General features: G+C 44.4%; 2 protein-coding genes and 1 long non-coding RNA gene across 10 annotated transcripts in view; 2 read left to right on the forward strand and 1 right to left on the reverse strand.

Moving 5' to 3' along the window:
• The window catches only part of PATZ1 (POZ/BTB and AT hook containing zinc finger 1), a 24,179-nt gene extending 15,966 nt beyond the window's left edge, over positions 1-8,213 (forward strand). For 3 of the 6 annotated variants that reach the window (XM_004934371.5, XM_004934373.5, XM_001232641.7), the window contains one exon: positions 1,128-2,430. In XM_004934371.5, coding sequence (XP_004934428.1) covers positions 1,128-1,546 — 419 coding nt within the window. In that variant the 3' untranslated portion in view covers positions 1,547-2,430. Of the gene's footprint in view, positions 1-1,127 lie in introns of all 6 variants that reach the window. The other 3 variants (XM_004934372.5, XM_004934374.5, XM_004934376.5) reach the window with 2 other exon arrangements.
• Positions 2,281-13,856, reverse strand: LOC124417232. 3 transcript variants are annotated; one of them, XR_006931581.1, is made up of 4 exons: positions 13,751-13,856; positions 13,497-13,628; positions 11,314-11,409; positions 2,281-10,050 (listed from the first exon to the last, which is right to left on the reverse strand). It is a non-coding gene; the product is annotated as an uncharacterized LOC124417232 (long non-coding RNA). The 3 variants fall into 3 exon arrangements; XR_006931580.1 differs by lacking the exon at positions 11,314-11,409; XR_006931579.1 differs by having other exon boundaries at positions 11,314-13,628.
• Positions 13,857-14,218: 362 nt separating this feature from the next.
• Positions 14,219-20,812, forward strand: PIK3IP1 (phosphoinositide-3-kinase interacting protein 1). The gene is made up of 6 exons (XM_415257.8): positions 14,219-14,383; positions 14,503-14,619; positions 14,703-14,819; positions 16,741-16,926; positions 17,061-17,139; positions 19,186-20,812. Exons 1-6 carry the CDS (start codon positions 14,302-14,304, stop codon positions 19,391-19,393), a joined length of 789 nt encoding a protein of 262 aa, XP_415257.3. The 5' UTR covers positions 14,219-14,301; the 3' UTR covers positions 19,394-20,812.
• Positions 20,813-21,217: the final 405 nt, after the last annotated feature.

Here is a 21,217-nt window from a genome sequence, read left to right on the forward strand (position 1 = left end):
GAGACCGAAAATGCAACTATGAAACCATGGCTGTTTTCTTGCCCAGGAAAAAACAGCATGCTGGGTTAAACAAACTCTGTGCCAATGGAAAGCTGCAGTTGTAGGTGGTTTTTTTTTTTGTTTTTTTTTTTTTTGCTATTGAGGTCCCTGCAGAGTTACTACAGAAGCCCTTTGGTTCTCGGTGGTGTGCTGATTTAACAAGAGATTTACTCAAGCTCAGTGCTGTATTGATTTCATGCATATCCTGCTTGGTTCGTAATGCTGAGTCCCGAGCAAATCTGTCTTTTGGGTAGTGCCAAGTGGGTCTTTGGTCTTTCAGAGTTAATAGTTGATACAGCTTATTTGTATTCAGACAATTGTTTAGGGAGTATGTCTCATTTTCCCACGCTCATTCAAATAAACTCAGCAAAAAGTGTGGACAAACTTTTTTGACATAGTGCCAAAGGAGAATGAGGAACACTCCAGACATACTGATGACTTTGCCAGGATATGTATCCAAATGGCTTAAAATAGTGTCTTAAATTCCTGTTTTTCACTATGCTGTTTAAGGATGGATCAACTCCAGATAATGAAGTTCACTTCTAACAATGTTGTGCTTAGCTTTTAAAAAAGAGCTCCTCAAGATTTAATGGAGCTGCACCTTTGAAACGTCACCTAACTCACTGCTGCTTTGTTGAGTGAATGAGTAAAATATCTCCAGATTTTTTTACATCTTACTATAGCCTTAGATTAGATTTCTAGGCTCCTTTGAGCCTAGAGAATCAACTGTATTTCAGAAGTGTGGATGGTGACTTGTATGATTGCAAACTCAGTCAGATCCATGCTTCTGTAGTGCCTGAGATATAATCTTTTTGGATTCAAAAACCAGAGACACGTTATAGATGCATTCGGTATTATTACAAGTCCATGATGAAAACCTGGATGTTGCTCTGATAGCAGCCCTGTGGTTTGTAGAGGATTTGTGCTCGAAGGCTTCAGAATTTGGGGAATTTCAGTATTAAATGTGAATCATTCCATCATTGCAGGCATTACTGAATCAGGTGGTAAACAATATAAGCTATTTGAGGGCATGTTAAATAACTGCTTTGGCAGATGAGTTTCTGAAAACTTTTTTCTTTTTCTCATAGAAGGACAGAAATGTTCACATTCGGACCCGATTGAAAGTTCCGATTCATATGGAGATCTCTCTGACACCAGTGACCTCAAGACTCCTGAGAAACAGAGCACCAATGGGTCCTTCTCATGTGACATGGCAGTCAGCAAAAACAAAATGGAGACGGAGGCAGAGAAGAAGTACCCTTGCCCTGAATGTGGCAGCTTTTTCAGATCGAAGTCTTATCTGAACAAACACATACAGAAAGTTCACGTCAGGGCCCTTGGTGGCCCACTGGGTGACCTTGGTCCTGCTCTGGGATCCCCCTTTTCACCCCAACAGAACATGTCTCTTCTGGAGTCATTTGGGTTTCAGATCGTCCAGTCAGCATTTGCATCATCCCTAGTGGATCCAGAGGTCGACCAGCAACCGATGGGGCCAGAGGGAAAATGAGATCAGTTTGACCTTAAAGCAAAGCAGCAGTCTGGCTATAATGATAAGATGCTGTGAATGAAAGAGGAAATAATGAAATTTGGTTCTATAGCTGCAATTTTTTTTTTTTAATTCATTTTAGCTTCCCTCTTTGTCTCATGCCCTACCCCACCTTTAAACCTTCACTGGGGAGAGGGAAAAAAATGCTTCTTAGCTGATGAATTACAGAAGATGGTGACCTTGGTTAGGAAACATGATTTAAAACACCAAATGGAGCTATAAAAGTTGCAGCCAGTGTTTCATCATGATCTTCTAGAATAAAAAACGAGCATTGATCTGAGAATTAGAGACAGTCATAGTGACCAAGGCACGTTGGGGAGCTACAGCTACAAGGAGCTGTATTTTGTTTTCTCTCTTCTTCCTATCTTCCCTAACCCACCCCAGAAAAACACAGTAAGTTTTGAAAACAGACCCATTATTGACTGAACATAATGTTAAGAAAAATGTCCCATGGTACCTAGCAGGTTACAATGCAGTTGTCCTTTTAAAAACAAACAAAAAGAAATAAAGAAGGTGAGAGAATTTGAACCCCTTCTACCATTTGTGAGGCTGTGAGTGCTGCAGCAGGACATAACTGCTGAGTAAAATCACCATTCAGAACAGGTTGTTTTTGTTATTTTTTAACCATTAAACTTGCTGTTGGATTTTTAATTCTCTATTATTATTATTTTAGGACCTGTTGTAGTGAATTGCTACTGAAAAGCCAGTCTAAGGCGAGACACAGAGCACTCTTAAAGCAGCAGTCACGTTAGGGTTAGTATTCTTTTTTTTTTTTAGGTGTACCATAATTAATAACTTGGCTAGTTGGTTGTTTTTAAGTCTATGAAAGAAATAGTTTTATGGGGGAAAAAAAAAAAAGGAAAAAATACCATTGCAGTCTGGTTGACTGGTGCTCAATTTTCATGTGGGACCTGGTACCGGTATAAACACAATCCAGCTATCGGGTTAACACGATGTACCACTGACTTGTTTAGTGTGAATAAACCCAGGGGTTCACAAAGTGGTTTTGATTTAATTGGATTGGACTGTATTAAAGAAGTTAGTATGTTACTTTACATCCCCTTGTTTGGTCTGGTTTTTGAACAATTTAGCCACCTGTCCAAAAGGTGTGCAAATGAGAACCAGTAAATATGGTGTTAATCCCTCTCTCCATTGTACTGTACTCTCAGTGACCTGGGCTTTTTGGCTACAGTCTTGCTCTCCTGATCTACCTTTAGTCAGGTTTGCAAAAGCCAGTCTTGTTCATTTATTTTCCAAGAAAGGTTTCTACTATAAGAGAGTGTGAACGGTAGATCTCTGAAAAAGAATTGATTACAGAAGGCGAAGAAGCAGGGTTTATAGGCTGTTTGAGGTTCTGTTTAATCTGAAAATACCACTTGAGCCGAAATAGTGTCCTTTCTTGGCCCTCCCTCTTCCCATGTAGTTTTTTTCAAGTTCTTTATGTAGCAAGTCCAGATATAAGTGTTATTTAATTAACTAAACACAGGGTTATGAGTTAGGAATACTCCTGAGTTCTAATTATGGTTCTTCTATTGATGGTCAAAGTTGCATAGACAGTGGCATAATCATTGAATTGATTTCTTGATTTCCTATATGTGAGAAGTTTTTTCTACATCACTTAATTGTTATGAGGGTTAATGAGCAGAGGTTTAAGGGGTGATTTGGCAAATTAAGCTCCTATGTATGCACTGACTGTTTCTAGAAAGGCCACTTTGAAGAGGCCAAGTTCCACACCAAACTTGCACTCTGTGAAATAATAGTTGTCCCCATCATTAATACAGTGCTGTCTCAGCATAGACCACCACAGACCAGGATCTACATCCTCTCTAAGAGGTATGTTTATATGAAATGAGGAGGTAGCCACAAACTGCTCTTTTGGCACTCTGTATTGCCCAAATACAGAGTCCGAAGTCAGCAGCTAAAACAAGACATTGTGGGATACAGTCCTATTTTGGTTTTGTGTTTGAAGTGTAGAGCCCTTTCTAAGCATAAAGGTTTTAGGATGCCATTCTAAACTCTACAGGCTTAGAAACAGCAGGTTCTCTCTTAGAACAAGCCACTTTTTAAAGCTTGCTCTTGAGTATTTTAAACTGAGGTTGAATAATGAAAGACTTTATAGTACCAGTGCTTTCTAGATTTGCATATTTTATGCAAATATGGACTTGAAATTTTGCTATTAATCTAGGTTGGAAGACTGAAGGACATGCTCTTCTCCAATCATCTTCCCCCAGAATCCCTGGAATAGGCATGAGTCTCATCTAAAAGGGAAAGAAAAACAAAAAATCAACACAAAACTCTTTTAAACTAAAGTGTACTGATACACTTATTTGACAAGTAGAAACAGGACATTTCAGGAAGGTAACAGAATCTAGATTATGTTGAGACAACCCTGCAAGCTGCCAAGCAATTCAAGATAGAGCAGGCTTTCCAGTCAGCATAACAATTCATTGGAATTAGCAAATGCAACTGCAGTCATGCTGACTTGCAAGTAGCTAGTATTTAGGTATTTAGTAATGAGCAGTAAGCCGTGAGGAAGATTTCTGTAGAATTGAGGCTGTGTTCTGAAAGATATGCAAAGTTTGTGTCCTCGGTGTTCCTAGCACTTTGAGAACATGCGGTAGTCATAAAATCCATTTCCAGAATACAGGTTATTTTTATCCTAGTTTTAGCTCCACTGACTTTACTGTTATTGGTGAGTTGAATTTGGCACCATGCACACTGGAATTTCATTTGGAAAGCTACAGATTTTGGCCTGATGAAACTAATGAAAAGCCTTGAGCTAAAAAGGAAGCCTTCTAAAACACCGTGCATTTTGCTTGTCAAAGAAAATGCTTACTAAGTTGTCATGAATGAATTGAATGAAAGCTATTTAATTCTCAGTCTAGTGAGCAAGGAAACAATTAGGCAGTAAGTTAACAATCCTGAAATGACAGTTCTAGATCATTCTAGTGTAAATGGGAGAGATTTGCACCAACACAGAGATTAGTGCAGACAAGTGCTAACAGGTCTTCAGCAGAAATGGATTTTCAGAGCTCTCTCCTGTTTTGGAGGCATATTATTCAGTTCTAGATAGGAACTTATCTGCAAATCCTACACTTTGGGAAGTGTCTGCTGCTCATAAATCATAAAAGAGATCCAAACAGAAAACTCAGCCTCATCAGTTCAGGGTTCAAAGGGAAATACTTAAAATGCCTCAAGCTGCAACCTCATTTAGCTTGTTTCTATTACATTTTTAACTGTCATGTCAGTGTATAGATGATAACTATCTTTTTTGTTATTTGCTAGGACTGCAATCCAGTGTTGAAGTCAGTGCACTGCTCTGCAAAGGAAGGAACTTCAGTTAATACAAATTCTGATAATGAGATTAGTAGTACTTCTTTGTATTATGGGAGTGCTTAAACCCCTCAACCGTGGTTCAGACCCTTCTGTATTAGGTATGAAAATATTTTCAAACCTTGATAATCTAGATATAAATGATAGACAAGAAAGGAATAGATGCTAGCATTTCATAAGTGAATGAATGAAACGGAGTTGAAACACAAAAAAATGGTGGCATGCATGCTTAAATGTTGTGTTGAATGCAGGGGCTCAGACTTATCAGTAGGCTTTTCTTTTTGCCTGAAGTAAGTTATGTCCACCACAAGTGCCAGGTAAAACAATTTAATATGAGTTTATTCCATACCAAATTACATTAAGTCACATCACCTTGCATTTGCCACATGCTAGGTGTCTGCAAACAGACTGACTGGTGTGACTTACCTGATGCATGGTAATGTGATGGCATGTGAGCTCTCAGTCTTAAGTGATTTGCCCATGATAATGTGGGAAATTGATAGCAGAACCAGAAATTGAACTCAGAGTTTCCTTCTCTCAACCCAGTGCCTTAAGTATAATAGGTCAAAGTATTATGGGGGGAGGTGTTTCTTTTTTGTTTGTTTGTTTTTTAACCTAGAACTGTAAGATGGTGAGGAGTTGGTCCTCATTCCAATCTTTTGAATAATTGCAAATGCCCAGTCACAGTTTTAGACCCATTTGAGTGCCAGTGACTTAGGGAATGTTTGTTATTTCCCAAGTATTCTCTGAAATTACTGTTTTTCCCTTAACTGCTATCAGCAGTAAGGAATGACTTGACTTGAATAGAAAAGCTGTGTAACTGAATGTCTACCTAACTCAACTAATGGAATTGATAGTATGAAATCTAACCTAGATTTTGTAGGCTCTGTTGTAGCTTTAGTGTCTTGTTTTTGTTTTGGTTTGGTTTTTTTCCCGAAATCTTTGTTCCTAGAATTCAATATTTGAATTTTTGTCCTGAGTCTGGAGTGGGGTACCACTTTCAGCTTAATTTTTTTTAAGGTGCTTGCTTGAGGAAGTAGATGCCAAAGTAAATTTCAAAGGAACTCCAGACTTCAGTGTTGGAAGAACAAATGGAAAGCGAGAGCTTTCTCTGGGTTTCATGAGAGATGAATGGACAAAGGAAAACACAACTATCAAAATTTTATGTAATGAAACAGGAAAGGCTTTTCTGTATCATCCACAAAAACAGAAATATTTTTGATGGTTCAGGGTGGCAGAAACTCTGAGAGCAAGTGCCAAACAAAACCATGGAACACGTTGGCTTTTTCAGCATTATGAATATACCTTAACAGCATTATGAATATCTTAACGTGAATTAAGCCAGCTTTATACCATTCACCTTTTGCATGGGCACAGTACATGAGTTTTAACTGAATAGAACATAAGCTCACATTGAGTCCCTGAGCTTATGCTCTCAGTTCCAACCCAAGAGACAAAACAAATGAGCAAAGAGGGAAAAAAAAAAAAAGAAAAAAGAAAAATTTTAAAAAGAAAACAGATTGTGGAAGATGCCCCTGTCTCCTGAGAGAGTCCGGCCTTTTATCCTGTACATGCTTTTCTAAATAAGAACCTTTGGCCGTTGTGAATGAGCCTTTGGGAATAGATGTGGCTTTCAGCCCTGTCTGCTGCTCTGTGTCCCTTTAAGAAAGCTGTGTGTTTAGGAGCACTGAGCCTTGGACGGAGAGGGAGGCAGTGGCTGGGCTGCAGCCTGAAGCCACTCTTTACTGTTGCAGGATCAGCAGCAGCAACAGCATTGGCAGAATGTTTTTCTGCCTGCTCCCTTGATAGCTTCACCCCCATACATTCCTTTGCCAGTGTGTGTACCTATTTGGATACACACAGTTCTACAGATTAACAATGCTACCTGTAAAACAAACAGGAGAACGATTTGGCTAAACAGGAAAAAAAAAAAAAAAAAGTGACATAACTACAGAGTCCTGCAGAACAGGAGCAAGAACCCTGGCTATACGGAGCTGTGGGGATGGCTGGAATGGTTAAAGCATGCTAGTGGAAAACCACAGTTGTTTGCTCTGTGGTAGCGGGTAATGACTGCCTCTTTGTAAAGAATTAACACCTTATGTCATCTCTGGCCTCTTCCTGTGTTTAGTTCCAATATGAAAAATGAGATGATAACCTTGAGTAAGAGTGATTCAGGTGCCAAACTGTCCTGCACAATAGTGCTACTTAACTGCTACAAACATTTGGCCCCACTGACTCCAGGCATGATGCAAAGTTAAGCATTCGGCTACGTTCTTCCCAAAAGGTGAAATATCTAAATAAATTCAAAGACTGCCTGGTGTTATTGATCTGCTCTCAGGGTTTATGTGAATGAAGCTTTTCCTGGGTGGCTTCTCTACTTGTACTGCAGTTTTGGAGACTGGGAAGTGCTTTGAGCTGAGATGTGCTGAAGGAAGGAGGTAACTGGTGTCTCACTGACGTTCCAGTGACTCCCTCTTAGCTCCTGGGTTCCATGTGGACCATGGGGTCACTTCAAACAGCCACTGGCAGCTATAAATGCTCTTGAGCTTCCTGCAGCCACATAGTGAGCGTGGGTAAGTGCTTTTGTAATAAATCAATCTCATTCCCGCTAATAGCTTTTTGGCTGCTGTGTCTACAAACTGGTGCCTTTTCCAGGCAACTTTTACATGCCCTCTGCAAATCTGTCAGACTGACTGCTGGCTCTTAAATAATCAACCAAGCCTTGCTCTTGGGATCAGAATTTCTCTTCAGTACTGTTGTAATCTGGAAGTCTGCAGCAATTAGTGCTAATACACAGTGTAAGAGAAAATAAAAGGCTGTTCTCAGATGTCCTGTAGAGCAAACAACCGAAACACAAGTGTGGGGATGAGCCAGGAAGTCTGGCATTTTTCCCTGGCTGCATGCTGTGTGGACAAGACAGTGCCTTGGAAGGGAAGGAGCAGAAAAGTTTGCCATTGGCTCTGATGAATCTCAATCCTGCTTCTACTGAAGTTGTTGGGAATCCTCCCATTATCTTCAGTGTGAGCAAGAAAGGATCTTAGGTGAGGATGGATGACTCTTTCCCTACTTGAATGAAGTTTCTTGCCTATTTATGGGCCTGCTTCTATTGAAACCGAGCCTGTTTTAGCCTTTTGGGTTCTTAGGGACCTGTTTGTATAAAGCAACTTACCTACCTATCTTTTTTTTTTTTTTCTATTGTGTGTATTTTTTGTATGTTCTGTTGGAAGGTGAAGCCTCTGTAGAAGGGGATGCAAAAACTGGTTTTTAAATAGTAATAAACCAAAAGAGAATTAAACTCTGCAGGCTACATGCATTCATTTCCTGGAGATGGAGAGCAGAGATCGTGAGTAAACAAAGACAGCCTGTATTTCTCCTATCTCTAAATCTTCCTCTTTCCAGAGACGGTTTCTGCCTTGGCAGATCTCCACATGGAAACAGGTAACGTTATAGGCAGGTTGCAACACTGTTTATCAGATGGTCTTCTTTCGACCAGAAAGTCCTTTCTCTGGGTCTTTGTGATGAGATTTCTTTCATCCTTTTAGCATATGTGGATGGAGTAGCAACTATCTGTGTGAAACTTGGGATTGTCCTTATTGAATACGTGGAAGATAAGGTAGTGAAAAATGAAAAAAAAGATAGGATATTTATTTTTGCTGTGCTTCTCACCTGCCTACCTCAGGTGCTGGGTTATCAGTCAAATGCAGTGTTCCAACTCAACACTGTCATATTTTAAAGAGTTCAGCAAAGTATGGGATGAAACTTTATTAATCCTTTGTTCCTTTCTACTCCTTTAGCCTCCTTGTGGTTTTGCCAATTTGAGCCCTAATTTTCTAAGAGAATGGCAAACTTGAGACCAAAACAACAACAAAGATTTGCCCTATACTGTAAATATATTTAAGTAACAGGATCTTTGCTTTTGTAAATAGACATTAAAAAAATCCATGTGCATTTATAAGAGCCATGAAAGAGGCTGTCCTTGCATGCCAATGCCATGTGTGCAACCCACAGAGAAAATAAAGAGGTTTTCCATTCTACACAGAGAAGACAGGGCAACTTCCCAAAATAAACACAACCCCTCCCACAGCCTTCAGGCAAACACCTGTGGAGAGAGAGGTCTTTCACTGTACCTATGTGCCAACGGTTTTAATCTGTTTTCAGGTCAGCTAAGGAAAATAAAATCCAGAGGTGAGAGCCCTGCACTGTGAATGTCTGTGAATCCTGCGTTTTTATGAGGAAACGCTGGTAGCTCTACTGAAAGGTTTGGTCCTTGCTCCTAGGTTGAATTACAAAGACTACTCTGATCACAGTCCTAAAACCCTAGCTAGATAAGAAAAACATTTTTGTTTTCTTCTTATGTGTACGAGTTTATAACCTCACTGCCTTTATGTTGGCAGGGGATACGGGAGTTGCTTGCTTGTAGTGAGTGGCTGTGCATTTTAAACATGCATTTTCCAAAGGAACTGGAATTCTTGTATGTTTTAATGCAACTCTGCAACCTCGTTCTTTTCACAGTGAAAGCTAACTGAATTTAATAACATTCGATTACTGAGGTTTAAACAGCAGTTTTGGACTGTCACTTCTGCTTGACTCTGAGATCTGTTCCCATGGTGAGTGAGGGGCACTTAAACAGCTCTGTCCAGTTCACTGGAAGTTTAATGACTGTAACCCAAACAGTAATCTATATGCCATTTCTGATTCTGCCTTTTTCACACATCTCACCTGTAGATAACTTGTTATTTTTACATCAACACTTTCTAACCAATAAGAATGTGGGTTTAGCTGACTGCTTAGCTTTGCTATCCCTGCTGCACACACCACAGAATTAAGAAACAGAAAAGCTACGAAGGTACTTTAATACCTTAAAAAAAACACAGCACATTTTCATATTTTTCTTCCTACATTCATGTTGATTTGTGATCTTAATCTAAGTCAGCACTACACAAGTATAACTGCCTTCTGTGACTTAAGTAGTATTAATATGGCAAACTTGCAGAAGCTTGCCTAAGGTCAAACAACAAATCAGAATAAGAGTTTAGATTAAAGCCTCTGTTCTTCACTCACAGGACTGCATATTCTCCATTTCCATTCTTCAACCCTTAAACATACATGCTCTGTTTTCTGTCAACAGCAGCCTGGATTTGTAGGAAACAGAACAATAGTGTAAGTGGGATCTGAAGCCTCTTCAGCTGTTCTATACTCCTAGCAGTATCTGTCCAGTTTTAAGGTATCTTGCTAAGAGACAGTCATTGGGAAAAGGCTGTCTGTGATCCATACACTGATTTCAGAATGCACTAGGGGAAAGACTTAAGAGCTGTGATCCAAGGTAAGACCTTTACAACATTCCCAATGGACCACTGTGAACACATCCATCTATGCGCAGCTGGGCCTGACAAAAACACTGAGGGAACTGCGATAGGGCCCTGTGCAGTTTGTCACCAAAAGGACAAAGGGGTGCTGCTGCTAGAGAGGACTCAGTGTGTGAAATTTCTTAAGTCAGTGATTATTGGGAGTATTTACTGCTAATCTCAGCGCTAGAGAAGCGTAGCTGCTCTGCTCCCCCAGTAAACAATAGGTCCCAGATTGCCCTCCTGAGGCCTCTTTCCTTTTATTACAGCCCACACAGAAAGCTCATCTGAGAAGGCACTTTAAGTAGAGCAAACTCTGAACCAGTCTGAACCAGTTCAAATATCACATATGGTTGTTTTGCTTCTGCAGACTTCCTTGTTAGTCCTTAGAGGCTGTGGCTGGCATTTACTTAGCAATAGCTCATGCTGTCAAATGGAAGGGGGAGGGGAAGCCTCTCCTTGAACATGTCAGCAGGGGGATGCAACAGTGCAATCAGATATTTCTATTGCAGCACACTGACTCCTTTGTAGTAACTGTCTCTGTCTCGATTTTTAGTTCTACTCAGCTGCTGATTTCATAAACTCAACATCCAATCCGTTTGTTCCAACCGTAGTTTTTCTTCTTCTATGCAGATTGTTTCTAGGCTAGGAATAAAGTGTATGTTTCTGACCCCCACATCATCGCTTACAGAAGGCTTTTTGCAGGTGAGACCCACAGCTCTTTTTATGATCCAGAAGCAACAGAAGAGTTAAAAAAAACCTCCACTTTCGTTGGAATTGTAGGTACTTAGAAGTATTTGATGGCACTACATATTTACAGTCTTAAGCTTTGAACACAATTTGCTGTAGTACTCTCTTCATGGTGGAGGAGGCCTCGGTTTACTATTTTAAGGATCACAATTAATGAAGTAAGCAGAAAAATTGGAGAAGTGATGAATTGGAATGAAGAAGGCTTTACAAAAAAACAAACCAAACCAGTTTTGAAGGAAAACTGTATATATATATATATATATATATATATATATATATATATATACTATTTTGATTTACCCAAAAAGAAGAAATAGGAATTGATAGGAATGCACCATGTGCCTTGTTAAAAGGAAGGCGGTAGTCAATGTTCCCAGTTTTAAGCAATCCATTTGTCTAGAAAATAATAAATTAAAAAGGTCATTTTGCTTATTGCCCTTATTTAGTAAGGTAAAGTGATAAAGCATATCAGTACTTTCAGTGGGAAACTTGATGAACTTCTGTTTGGGAAGATGTGAATATTCTTGGCTGTGGCCAGAGGAGGGGGGTGGGTTTGATGACTTCTTGTGAAGTCCTTCTAGAACTGTACCTCTGCAGTTGCCTCCCTTTGTAGCATGCTGTGCTACGTGGTATTTTCCTTGCATTTTCCTTCTCAAAGAAAATCTTCCACACATTTTCAATTTTTTTTTCCACAGGTGGAAAATGTAAAATTTTAAAAAAAGAGCCCAGTTGAGAGGCAGGACAGAGAAAGCTGACACTGTTCATTCTGAAACCTGCATCAGGCAAACAGCAGAGAAGGTACCAGCTCTTAGTTGGAAATAGTTCACACAGAGTTCAGGGAGGGCGCCTGACCTTCCCTGTTCCTAGAAATAGCATATGTATTCTGTGAAGTGTTTGTGGGTGTGTGTATGCTCTGTGGTGCATGTTTGTGTATGTACATATGTACATACTGACTTCTACATTAATACAGTGTGAGGGTATAGCTACAGAGCTATTTGCTCAGTTACAGTTTGGGTTGGTCCTTGGAAGTCAAGTCAGGTTTAATCTCTTCAGCGTGTGGCGAGAAGAGCAAGCCCATTCCCAAAGCCTAGCAAGAACAATTGACTCTGCCTTTGACAGCTGCTACTGGCATCCTATTAAACTTAACTGTGTGAAACTGCCAGGCATAAATCTTTCCTCATCCTGCAGAAAGCTAGAGATAAAAGAGAGAAAAAGCTTAGAAGTCAGCTGTGGAAAAGACTTTGATCTTTACCGTTAGTGTGATGGGTTTTGCATTTCTCTCAGATTCCTCATTGTTCTTCCATGGACTAGAAACTCTGACTGTTTGCTGCAACTTGGCTGGGTGTAATGAGAACTGCAGATTTATCTTGTTACATAACAGGAGAGAGAGGTCTGAGGTTTGTTACCACAGAGATTACTGCCCAGCCTGCAGTTCCTGGATCAGGAGATACAGGGGGAGGTGCTTTCCGTGCAACATGGCATGGAAGCCGAGTTAGTCTCACAAAATGAACTAAAGAAATCAGGTTGGCAGCCCTCTGTAAACAGTTTTGGGCAGACTGTGCCTCTGGATGTATGTGTGGCCCTGCAGCTTCTGACTGAATGGAGTTTGTCCCATAAAATCTCTTAGGAAGAGCTATTACTAACAGAAGGTCTGACTCAGTAGCCCTTATACAGAATTCTCGCTTGCTCCACTCAGCAATGCCTTCACAGTGGGCAAAACTGGAGAGCATCAGGAATGTAACTGAGTGTCTGTGCACACAATGAGCTGAATAGCACAAAGCAGACATCATAGCTGTGATGTTGGTCAGTGCTGACACACAAAGGATTTTTCCAACCTAGCAAGTCTGGCTGCAGGTTTTGTTTGTATAAATTCATCATTATTAAACTAGATGTACTGTCCTGTTAAATTGTATTGTTAAAGTATGAATCACATAATGCTAAGGTTACAGTTTAATGCTCAGTGGTAGTTTTGCTGAATGCACTGTTTCCATCATTACCCCTCTGCCATGCTAGTGCATCTGTTGTTGTTTTTGTGGCTGCACTGTGGGCAGCAGGCAGCCTGGCTGTAAAGCATGAACGCATGCGTGACCTGGTAGGAAAAGGGTAAAAGCTGACTTGGATTGGTGCTCTGTGCCTACTCATGACACCTGTAGCAGCACTGCCAGGATGGAAACAGCTGGGAGGGGAAGGGAAGGACTGCTGCTGCAGCCAGCACTGCCCTGACAGTGATTCATCAAACACAGTACAGCACGCAGCTTCCTGGCAGTGGCTTGCATGTGATTTCAAAGCACCTTAACAGAAGGGACCTTCTATGTCTATTTCGGGGGAGGAAGGTGTGATTATCGCTTATTTAGAAGGAAAAAAAAGGGAAAAGAGCACAGAAGTGAAGTGGGCAGATTGGCCAAGGTCAGAAGGAACTGGGTAGGGAAGCCAGAAATAGCAGCACGTCGTGCTGCCAGCCTGTGCCTTGGCTGCAGACCCACCGCTTGGCCCCGGCCCTCTCTGAGAGCCCCGTGCCGACACGTCCAGGCGTTCAGAGGTTGTTTTTCCCTTCTGTCACATGGAACCCTTCCTGGTGACATACAGCCACCGGCACTGCAGAATCCAAATACTGCCTGTTTGGAGAAAAAGTACCCACTGTATCCCATCTGCCCATTTCAGATGTCTGTAGAAAGGCTTTTTCGCTATGGCTGAAAGATTGCAGTACCCTTCATTTAAAGCATCCGAGGCTGTTTACCTTGTTTTTCTATAAGCAGACACAGCCGTTCGAGCGTGTGGAGTCACCAAAAAGCAATGGGATCGTGTGCGCCCCCCGGGCGCAGTCTCTAAAGCCGAGGGAACCCAAATGCAGAATCGGGGGAGGAGAATTCGGTTCTAAGCTCTGGAGGGGAGGCTGGAAGATGAACAACATCCCGGCCCGGGGTGCAGACACGGCTCCGCGCTGGGAGCCCCCTCTCCCGGCCCCGCCGTTTCTCACGTTTAGGGGCGCGGGGTTCGGGGTCGTTTCCCCGCGGACGCCCCCCGACCGCCCCAGCGCTGCCCCGCGGCTTTCGACCCCTTCCCCTCCCGGGGCTCCCCGCGGGGCCGGGACCCGCCCGGGGGCGGGCGGCGGCGGCGGCAGCGTTAGCGTTAGGACCCGGCGGCGGCCGCGAGGCGGGGAGGGGGGAGCGCAGCCCGGTGGTTGTTTACCGGGGAGGGGAGCGCCGGGGCAGGTCTCGGCGCGGCGCTGAGCGCAGCGCAGCCGAGCGGCGGGGCCGGGCCGGCGGCTCCTCGCCCTCCGCGCCGAGGATGCTGCGCGGGGGCCCGCTGCGAGCGCTGGGCGCGGTGCTGCTGGGCTCGCTGCTGCTGGCGGCCGCCCGCGGCGCCGAGGGTGAGTGTCGGCCCGCCCGAGGGGGCCCGGCTTTGTTGCGGGGTACAAAGGCCGGCCCCGGGGGGGAACCTCCGGCGAATGGGGACCTCCCCGCATGGCCCGGCCTCGTGTTTCTGCAGAGTGCCTCCGCGGAGACGGCGCGTCCTACCGCGGGAACCGGCGGGTGGCCTCCGGCGGCGCCCCGTGCCTCAACTGGCTGGCGGTGCGGAGCGAGACCGGCGCCGCGCTCCCGGCAGGTGGGTGCGGGCGGCGGGGGGACGGGGCGGCGGGGCTCGGAACGCGGGGAGCCCCGTGCTGACCGCCGCCTGCCCTCCCGCAGTCGCCGAGGATCACGACAGCTGCCGGAACCCGAATGGCGACGCCGCGCCCTGGTGCTACGTCCGAGGCGCCGCCGGGATCCCCGAACGCAGAACCTGCGAGATCCCCCCCTGCCCAGGTAGGAGCGATCCCCTCCGGCACTTCACTGCCGCCCTTCCCTGGCTTTGTCCTTCCCTGCCCAGACTGGGGCTGGTCAACGGGAGGGGTCCCTGTGCGATCTCCACTGCCCCTTAGCCGGGGCTCCCCTCCAGCCCTCGCCTGTGCTTGAAGGTTTTGTCTTGGCAGCAGAAAAGGTCTCGCCCTACACCCGTTTTGCTGGTCTGTGTAGGGCCGTTGAGCCGTGATATAAAAGGTAGAGGTCCGGACATGTAGGAACTGTAGGGAAGTGGGTAGGACCTTACTGTGGGATGTGTTACTGCTATCGGAAGGACTGTGTGTTGCTAAAGGAGTGCCAGTGAGAGTTTGGGTAGAGGTAGGGGAGGAGAACTTGATCAAAACAAGATGTGAAGAGAGGACAGTAAAAAACAAAACATCAGGCAGGGTCAGTCAGACATGTCGGGGTGTGAAGGAGCCTGTCAGGAGGATAGCTGTAGCTGAGAGCCGGCTTCTGGGAGAGATGTCAGTATTGGCTGAGGCCAAAGCAAGCACTTGTTTTTTGGACTATTTGCAGATCTCTGAGCGTCTCTTGATGTACGCACTGCACTGTCCCTCGGGATCACTGGCCTTGCATGTAAACAGCTTTCCCCCACACGTACTCCCTCTGCTTTCCTTTGCTCTGCTTGTCTGTTGCCTGCTTTTCCCTAAAGATAAAGCAAAACAAATGTTCTGCTGCCAAGAACAGTCTTGCAGCTTTGGGATCTGGGGAGTTAACTGACCTTCCATCCAGTACACCATCTGCATGTATAAAGGATTTGGCCATTCTTGTGTCTCAGAGCAGGCACCATATTATTGTAGTTATGTCCTGCAGTTCCCCTTAGTTCAGCTTCTCTGGCCTGACCTTAAGTAACATAACTGTGCAGTGCAGGCACCCTGATTTCCTGTTTCTAGCTCCCCGTCTGCACTTCCATTTCACATTCCACTGAGGACTCAAAATGGCTGCAGATAGCAAATCCAGATGGAGTTAATGCCAGCTGTGGGGTGAGATCCAGAACCTGCTGAGAAATGGAGGGAGTTTTCAGGTGTGCATGCACGCTCTGCATGGCATTTCCAATAAGCAGGGTTTTTGTTGTTGTTCAAGACAGGCAATAGATGTATACATTCTACTACAATAGCTTTTATTGTGAAATGAAAAAAGAGCTTTCTTGAAAATCTCGTTAATGTGGTTGATAAAAATCTGCAGTGCTGAGAAAGAGTCTGCTGTGAGCATCCATCCTCACACACCTTTCCGTGAGCTCTGGCTAAGGAAGGCCATGCTGTACTTAGATAAATCAGTGCCTCTGCTGCCTGAAGCATTGCTCTGACTTAGCCTGTCCATCATGCTAAAGGAGTTTGCTGCGGGGCTGCAAAGAGGGGCTGAGTAAGAATGTCCCAGGTTGTTTCACACCATCTGGAATCTCCTTCCATCAAACCTTCCCGTGTCAGGAAGATTGAGGCAGAAGAGAGATAAATAGACTCCTGGGAGACTTCGGACGGAGATTCTCATCATCTTTTTTCATGTCTGTTCAGCATGATTGAAGCTGCAGCCTGTATATCGATCTGTAGACTAAATGAAGTCATTGTGCATCCCCTGGACTCATGCTCTGTACCTGGGTTTCATTCTGCTCTGTCTTCTACCCCGTCTGAGGTTACACTCCTAGTTACACGGATTCATGTCAGAGGAAAGAAGGGAGAGTACATTTCTCTTGGTAGGATTTCTGGCAGTAACTGCTTAAGTTACTGTGAATAGTAACTTATTACTCATGGTAATAAGTGTTTCTCAGTGTGCTTTGAAGACGGTTTGGTGATACCAGTCTAGATCTGTCCCACTCATATGGCATGTGTTATTTTGAAGTACTCATCAATGCTCAGTATTTTGTATGTCTCTTTTTTCCTCCCAACAGATGCTACTGCTACCACAGCCCCAGTCCCTACAGCAGAAGTTAATGTTTCTCAGGAGGTCAACCAGGTGTTTGAACCAGCTGATACCTTGCCCTCCCGGAGTGAGGCAGCTGCTGTGCAGCCCGTCATTGGGATAAGTCAGAGAGTGCAGATGAACTCCAGAGAAAAGAAGGACTTAGGGACGCTAGGTAAAAACACAGGATCATGTGCTGGATCCATTCCTGTAGTTCTGGCAGGATGGACTTGTTTTGAGGCTCAGAAAGTGCTGCTGTAACTGGATCTAATGCCTCCAATGCTGCCTCTTTCCTTTCCCTCTTCACAGGGTATGTGCTTGGGCTGATCATGATGGTGATAATCATTGCCATCGGAGCTGGCATTGTCGTGGGATACATCTATAAGAGGTCAGTGGCTACTCTCCTTTGTCCTAAAGCTGTTTTAGGCATAAAATCACTTACACAGATCAGGAATGTCTGAATATCTGCAAACCCAACCAGATGCTAATGAAAAGACAAATAGATGCATAAGTCTTCAAATATCACAAATTGTACAAGAGTTTATCTTGTCACAAAAAGAGTAATTTAAGAATGAATCCCACTCTTCTCTATTTCAGCCATCCATATGGTATTCTGTCACATTTAAAGTTTCACACAGCCCTTTTTTTGTTTGTTTTGGGATGTGTATGTGCCAGATTTGATGTGGCTTTCTCAGGTGCTTCTACGGGAGCTGACTTCTAGGTAGGAGCTGTAGAGAGCAGAGCCCAGGTGCCCTCCCAGGAAGTTTACTTTGCAGTCAGAAGAGGAATCCTTTCAGCAGGCACCTCTTTGCCTGCTTTCTCTAGTTTAGGTAACTTTAGGAGAAAAATAATTGGTGAATCTTTGCCACACATGTTGTATTCTGTGAAGCTGCGTATCAGGTAGCACTCTTTGAAAAAGTTCAATTTACCAAAGTTCCTGTCTGCTTTATGGTCAGTTTTGATTCATGTGCAAGTTGTGACTTGTTTGGCCACTTCACTGCGCTGCATAGAAACCTTTCTGTAGCTCAGCAGCATCTGAGCATCAGGAGGGTTTGTGGTAATAGGAAGCAGGTTAGTTGTAAGAGACAGGGCAGGATTAGCAAGTACCAGTATAGCTGCAGCAAGTGAAGGCCCAGGCTGTCTCCTCTGGGAGGGTTTGTTCTGTGTTTTGGCTGTTTGACAGCAGCCTGACACAGCCAAGCAGAAGGAGCCCTTTCCCAAGCTAGGACACGTCCTTATGTAAGTGTTTATAATAAACGGCGACAGAAGAAAAAAAACAGAGGGAGGAGTGTTACATAAGGGGCAAAACACAGAGCGCTGCTTGTTGAAGAATCTGATTTGAGTTGTCACTTCAGAGAACGCTGTCTCGTGTGCTGGCAGGATTGGCAGCCGCTGCTGCACACTTGTAGGCAGCTTTGAAAAGCTGCCAAAACACTTATGTGCCGACTGGAAACCCCAGCAGCTCTGCCTGTTGGGGATCACAAGCCTCAGGAGGTGTTGAGTGGTGCCTGCCCCACTTCACTCCTTTCTTTGGCAGGAAGGAGCAATACTGAGCTTTGTCCTAATGCAGCTTTGCTTCTCCAGATCCAGAATATGCACTGCAGGACTGCAGGCACAGGATTACTTTTCCTCTCTTCCCGGGTGCCTTGCTCTCAAAATTGCATGTGTAAGCTGGCAGGTTTGGGTGGGTGTGGTGAGAAACCTGTGATGTGTTTTATAGCTTTTGGTATACATAGCTTTTCTGGAGACAACATGCTATTAATGCCGTCCATTTTTAAAGCCACACAGATCTTCCTCAGTACAAATTACAGAGGTGTCGCCTCACTTAGCAACAGGCTGAAAAGTTGAGTAGGCTTGAGAAGCCACTTGTGGTATTAAGCTGTTAGCTGCAGCCACAGCAGGCACAGCCAGCTCTGAAACAGGCTTGAATAAATTCAGTAATGGCATCACTTGCTACATGAGTTTGTTTGCTGCAACAAAGGCAGAATCTATCACCAGCTTCAGTAGTTGTTTCTGTCAGATGAAGCAAGTTAAAGAAGTTATTTTGTGCAGCAGTGGGCTCTGCTGTCTCACTGCTCCCTTGGCCCTGCACCACACCATGCTGTGGGACTGTAAGGTATTAAGAAATGTTTGTCAGCTCTGTGGTTTGTAGAAGTTTGGCTTTCCAGTCATCATTCAGATGAAGTACTGTCAGTGAATAAGACGTTATGGGGAGGGACAGATTTAACTCAGTTGCATATTTGTAAAGGTTCTCATGGACCTCTGCCAGTGATAGGTTTTGTTCCTGGGCACTTTGTATGTAGCTGGAACATCCTCTTGTGAAACAAAGTACTGAGTCTTGAGTCTTCTTTTCTGCCACATCACTTTTACTGACTCTGCCTTCAAGCAGTGGCACTCAAACCATGTGTATGTGTATTTATTTTTTCTTATCTAGGGGAAAAGACCTGAAGGAGAAGCACGAGCAGAAAGTTTATGAGCGTGAAATGCAGCGCATCACACTGCCACTCTCAGCGTTCACCAATCCTGCCTGTGAGCTCGTAGATGAGAACACAATTGTGGTTCACACTAACCAGACACCTGTGGAGGACACACATGATGGCAGTGGCCCGCTCATGGGGCAGGCAGGTACCCCCGGTGCCTGAGCAGCTGGGGCAGGAGACGTCCAGGCTGAGTGAAGCTTCCCACTGTGAGTGTGGGGGTTGCGTGTGTTCATTTCTATTTTGTTTTCTTTTTGATGAAAGCCAGATGAAGGTGATGCAGAGGGACAGAGCAATGGGCTATTCATCAGTCTGTTTGAGGGGCACCATTCAGTGCATGACCAGCTGGGGACTGGTGTGGTGGATCCTGCTGCTTCCTCCCACCTATCTCCATGGAGTGCCAAGGAGCTGGAGGGGATGACGGGCCAGGTTCACACCTGGCCACAGAATCAATAGCCCTGAGCGTGGTCTTGGCTTCCTGTTTTTCTGTTCCTTTCCTATCTAACGGTGTGCACTGTTACTTATGTTTCAGCCTGGAAGCCCAGGAGGGAGCAGTACTGCAGGGACTGGGGGGGGCTTCATGTCAGACCTAGATAATTACACTGATTATAGTTCCTGTCTTTTTTGCTTTAATGGCTGAGAGCCGGAGAATCCTATCCAGAATCCTGCTACTCAAAGAGGTTTTGTGTTTGTTTTTTTTTTCCCCAAGAAAGAGTGTATTTGAGGGATGGCTCTGGCCAGTAACAGTATATTTAGCCCCAGTGTAAATTTGGAAAAGCTCTTCTCAAGGTCTTGACGAATCCAGGTCTTCCAGGGCTGAGGGTACATCTCCATTCCCCTGTGGTGCTACATGCACAGCTACAGTTGTAGGTGTCCAGGTAGTCTGCCTCCTGCTCACTTACGCAGATCAGGAGACCAGAAGGCCAGCAGCAGATTGTTCTGGAATGTAGAAAAAAAACGTGCCCTTCAGTCACCTACAGCAGGTTGAGCACTAAGGACAGATAACATCCTCTTCTAAATTCCCTCAACTTTCTACAGAGCCAGCTCTGGAGGGAATGGTCAAGCCAGCTGTGGATCCCAATGCAGCTGCCCTTGCTCTGAAGGCAGGACAGAGATGCTGCTCTTTTAAGATCCCAAAGTCACAGCATGGCTTCTGGCCCAGCCTTCTTTACACACGCTCAGCTTGTGCTGCAGGACTGCTTGCTTACTGAACCTGGCCCTATTAGAGAGATTTTTATAACAACTTTTATCAGCATTCCAGGGACTTTGGAAAGGATAGCTGCTGCAGTGTCTCCCAGATGGCACCGAGGCAAGGTCAGTTCAGGGAAACATCTATCCCCACCTCAGGGGAATCAAGCCATTCAAGTAAGTTTTCTAGCCATCTGCTTTATAGCTGAGGGCCTAACAGGGAATAGCACTTGGCAGCAGGGGTTTTAGTGTTAATGTTTGATTCAAAAAAGGGAAATGTTTTATTTTTAAATGCCTTTGAATACCATTTCTTTGTAAACTGTTTTAAATACCTCATTATGAGAAGGTGCAGATTGTGCTACCTTGTATTAAAGCTTAAATGAAAAATGCTCTGTAGACCTGTGTGGACTGTGGCTTATCTCTATGTTCCTGCCTGCCAGAGCAGCATCCTTTTGTTTGTTGCAGACTTCAAACTGAGGAGAGGGGATGATGCTACTACAGTTTCCCAGACCCAAAGGTAAATCCCTCCAAGCAGTGCCTCTACTCCCCAGCACAGACAAGGGACACAGAACATGTGTCCTTTCTGCCAGCAGCCAGCTCACGACTGGGGCAGTGTTCCTGAAAAGTAGCTGTGGGTGCATGAACTGGGCTGACAAAGTAGGCTGGCCCGTGGGAAGACTGCTCTCTGTTACAGTCCCTTCCTGCAGTGACGCAGGTCAGTTCTGTTTTGGGGCTGCTCAGCAGCAGCTCTGTCCCTCGGGGCCTTGCATTGGAAAGCAAGGAGACAGCATAGCAGGTTAC

The sequence above is a fragment of the Gallus gallus genome, chromosome 15 (assembly GCF_016699485.2).
Source record: "Gallus gallus isolate bGalGal1 chromosome 15, bGalGal1.mat.broiler.GRCg7b, whole genome shotgun sequence".
Lineage (NCBI taxonomy): Eukaryota > Metazoa > Chordata > Aves > Galliformes > Phasianidae > Gallus > Gallus gallus.

Excerpts from the sequence above, each read along its gene's own strand:
- PIK3IP1 (XM_415257.8), top strand. The coding sequence starts at position 14,302 with ATGCTGCGCGGGGGCCCGCTGCGAGCGCTGGGCGCGGTGCTGCTGGGC. Across the intron at positions 16,927-17,060 it reads GAAGGACTTAGGGACGCTAG|GGTATGTGCTTGGGCTGATC; the intron begins GTAAAAACACAG and ends CCCTCTTCACAG. Across the intron at positions 17,140-19,185 it reads GTGGGATACATCTATAAGAG|GGGAAAAGACCTGAAGGAGA; the intron begins GTCAGTGGCTAC and ends TTTCTTATCTAG.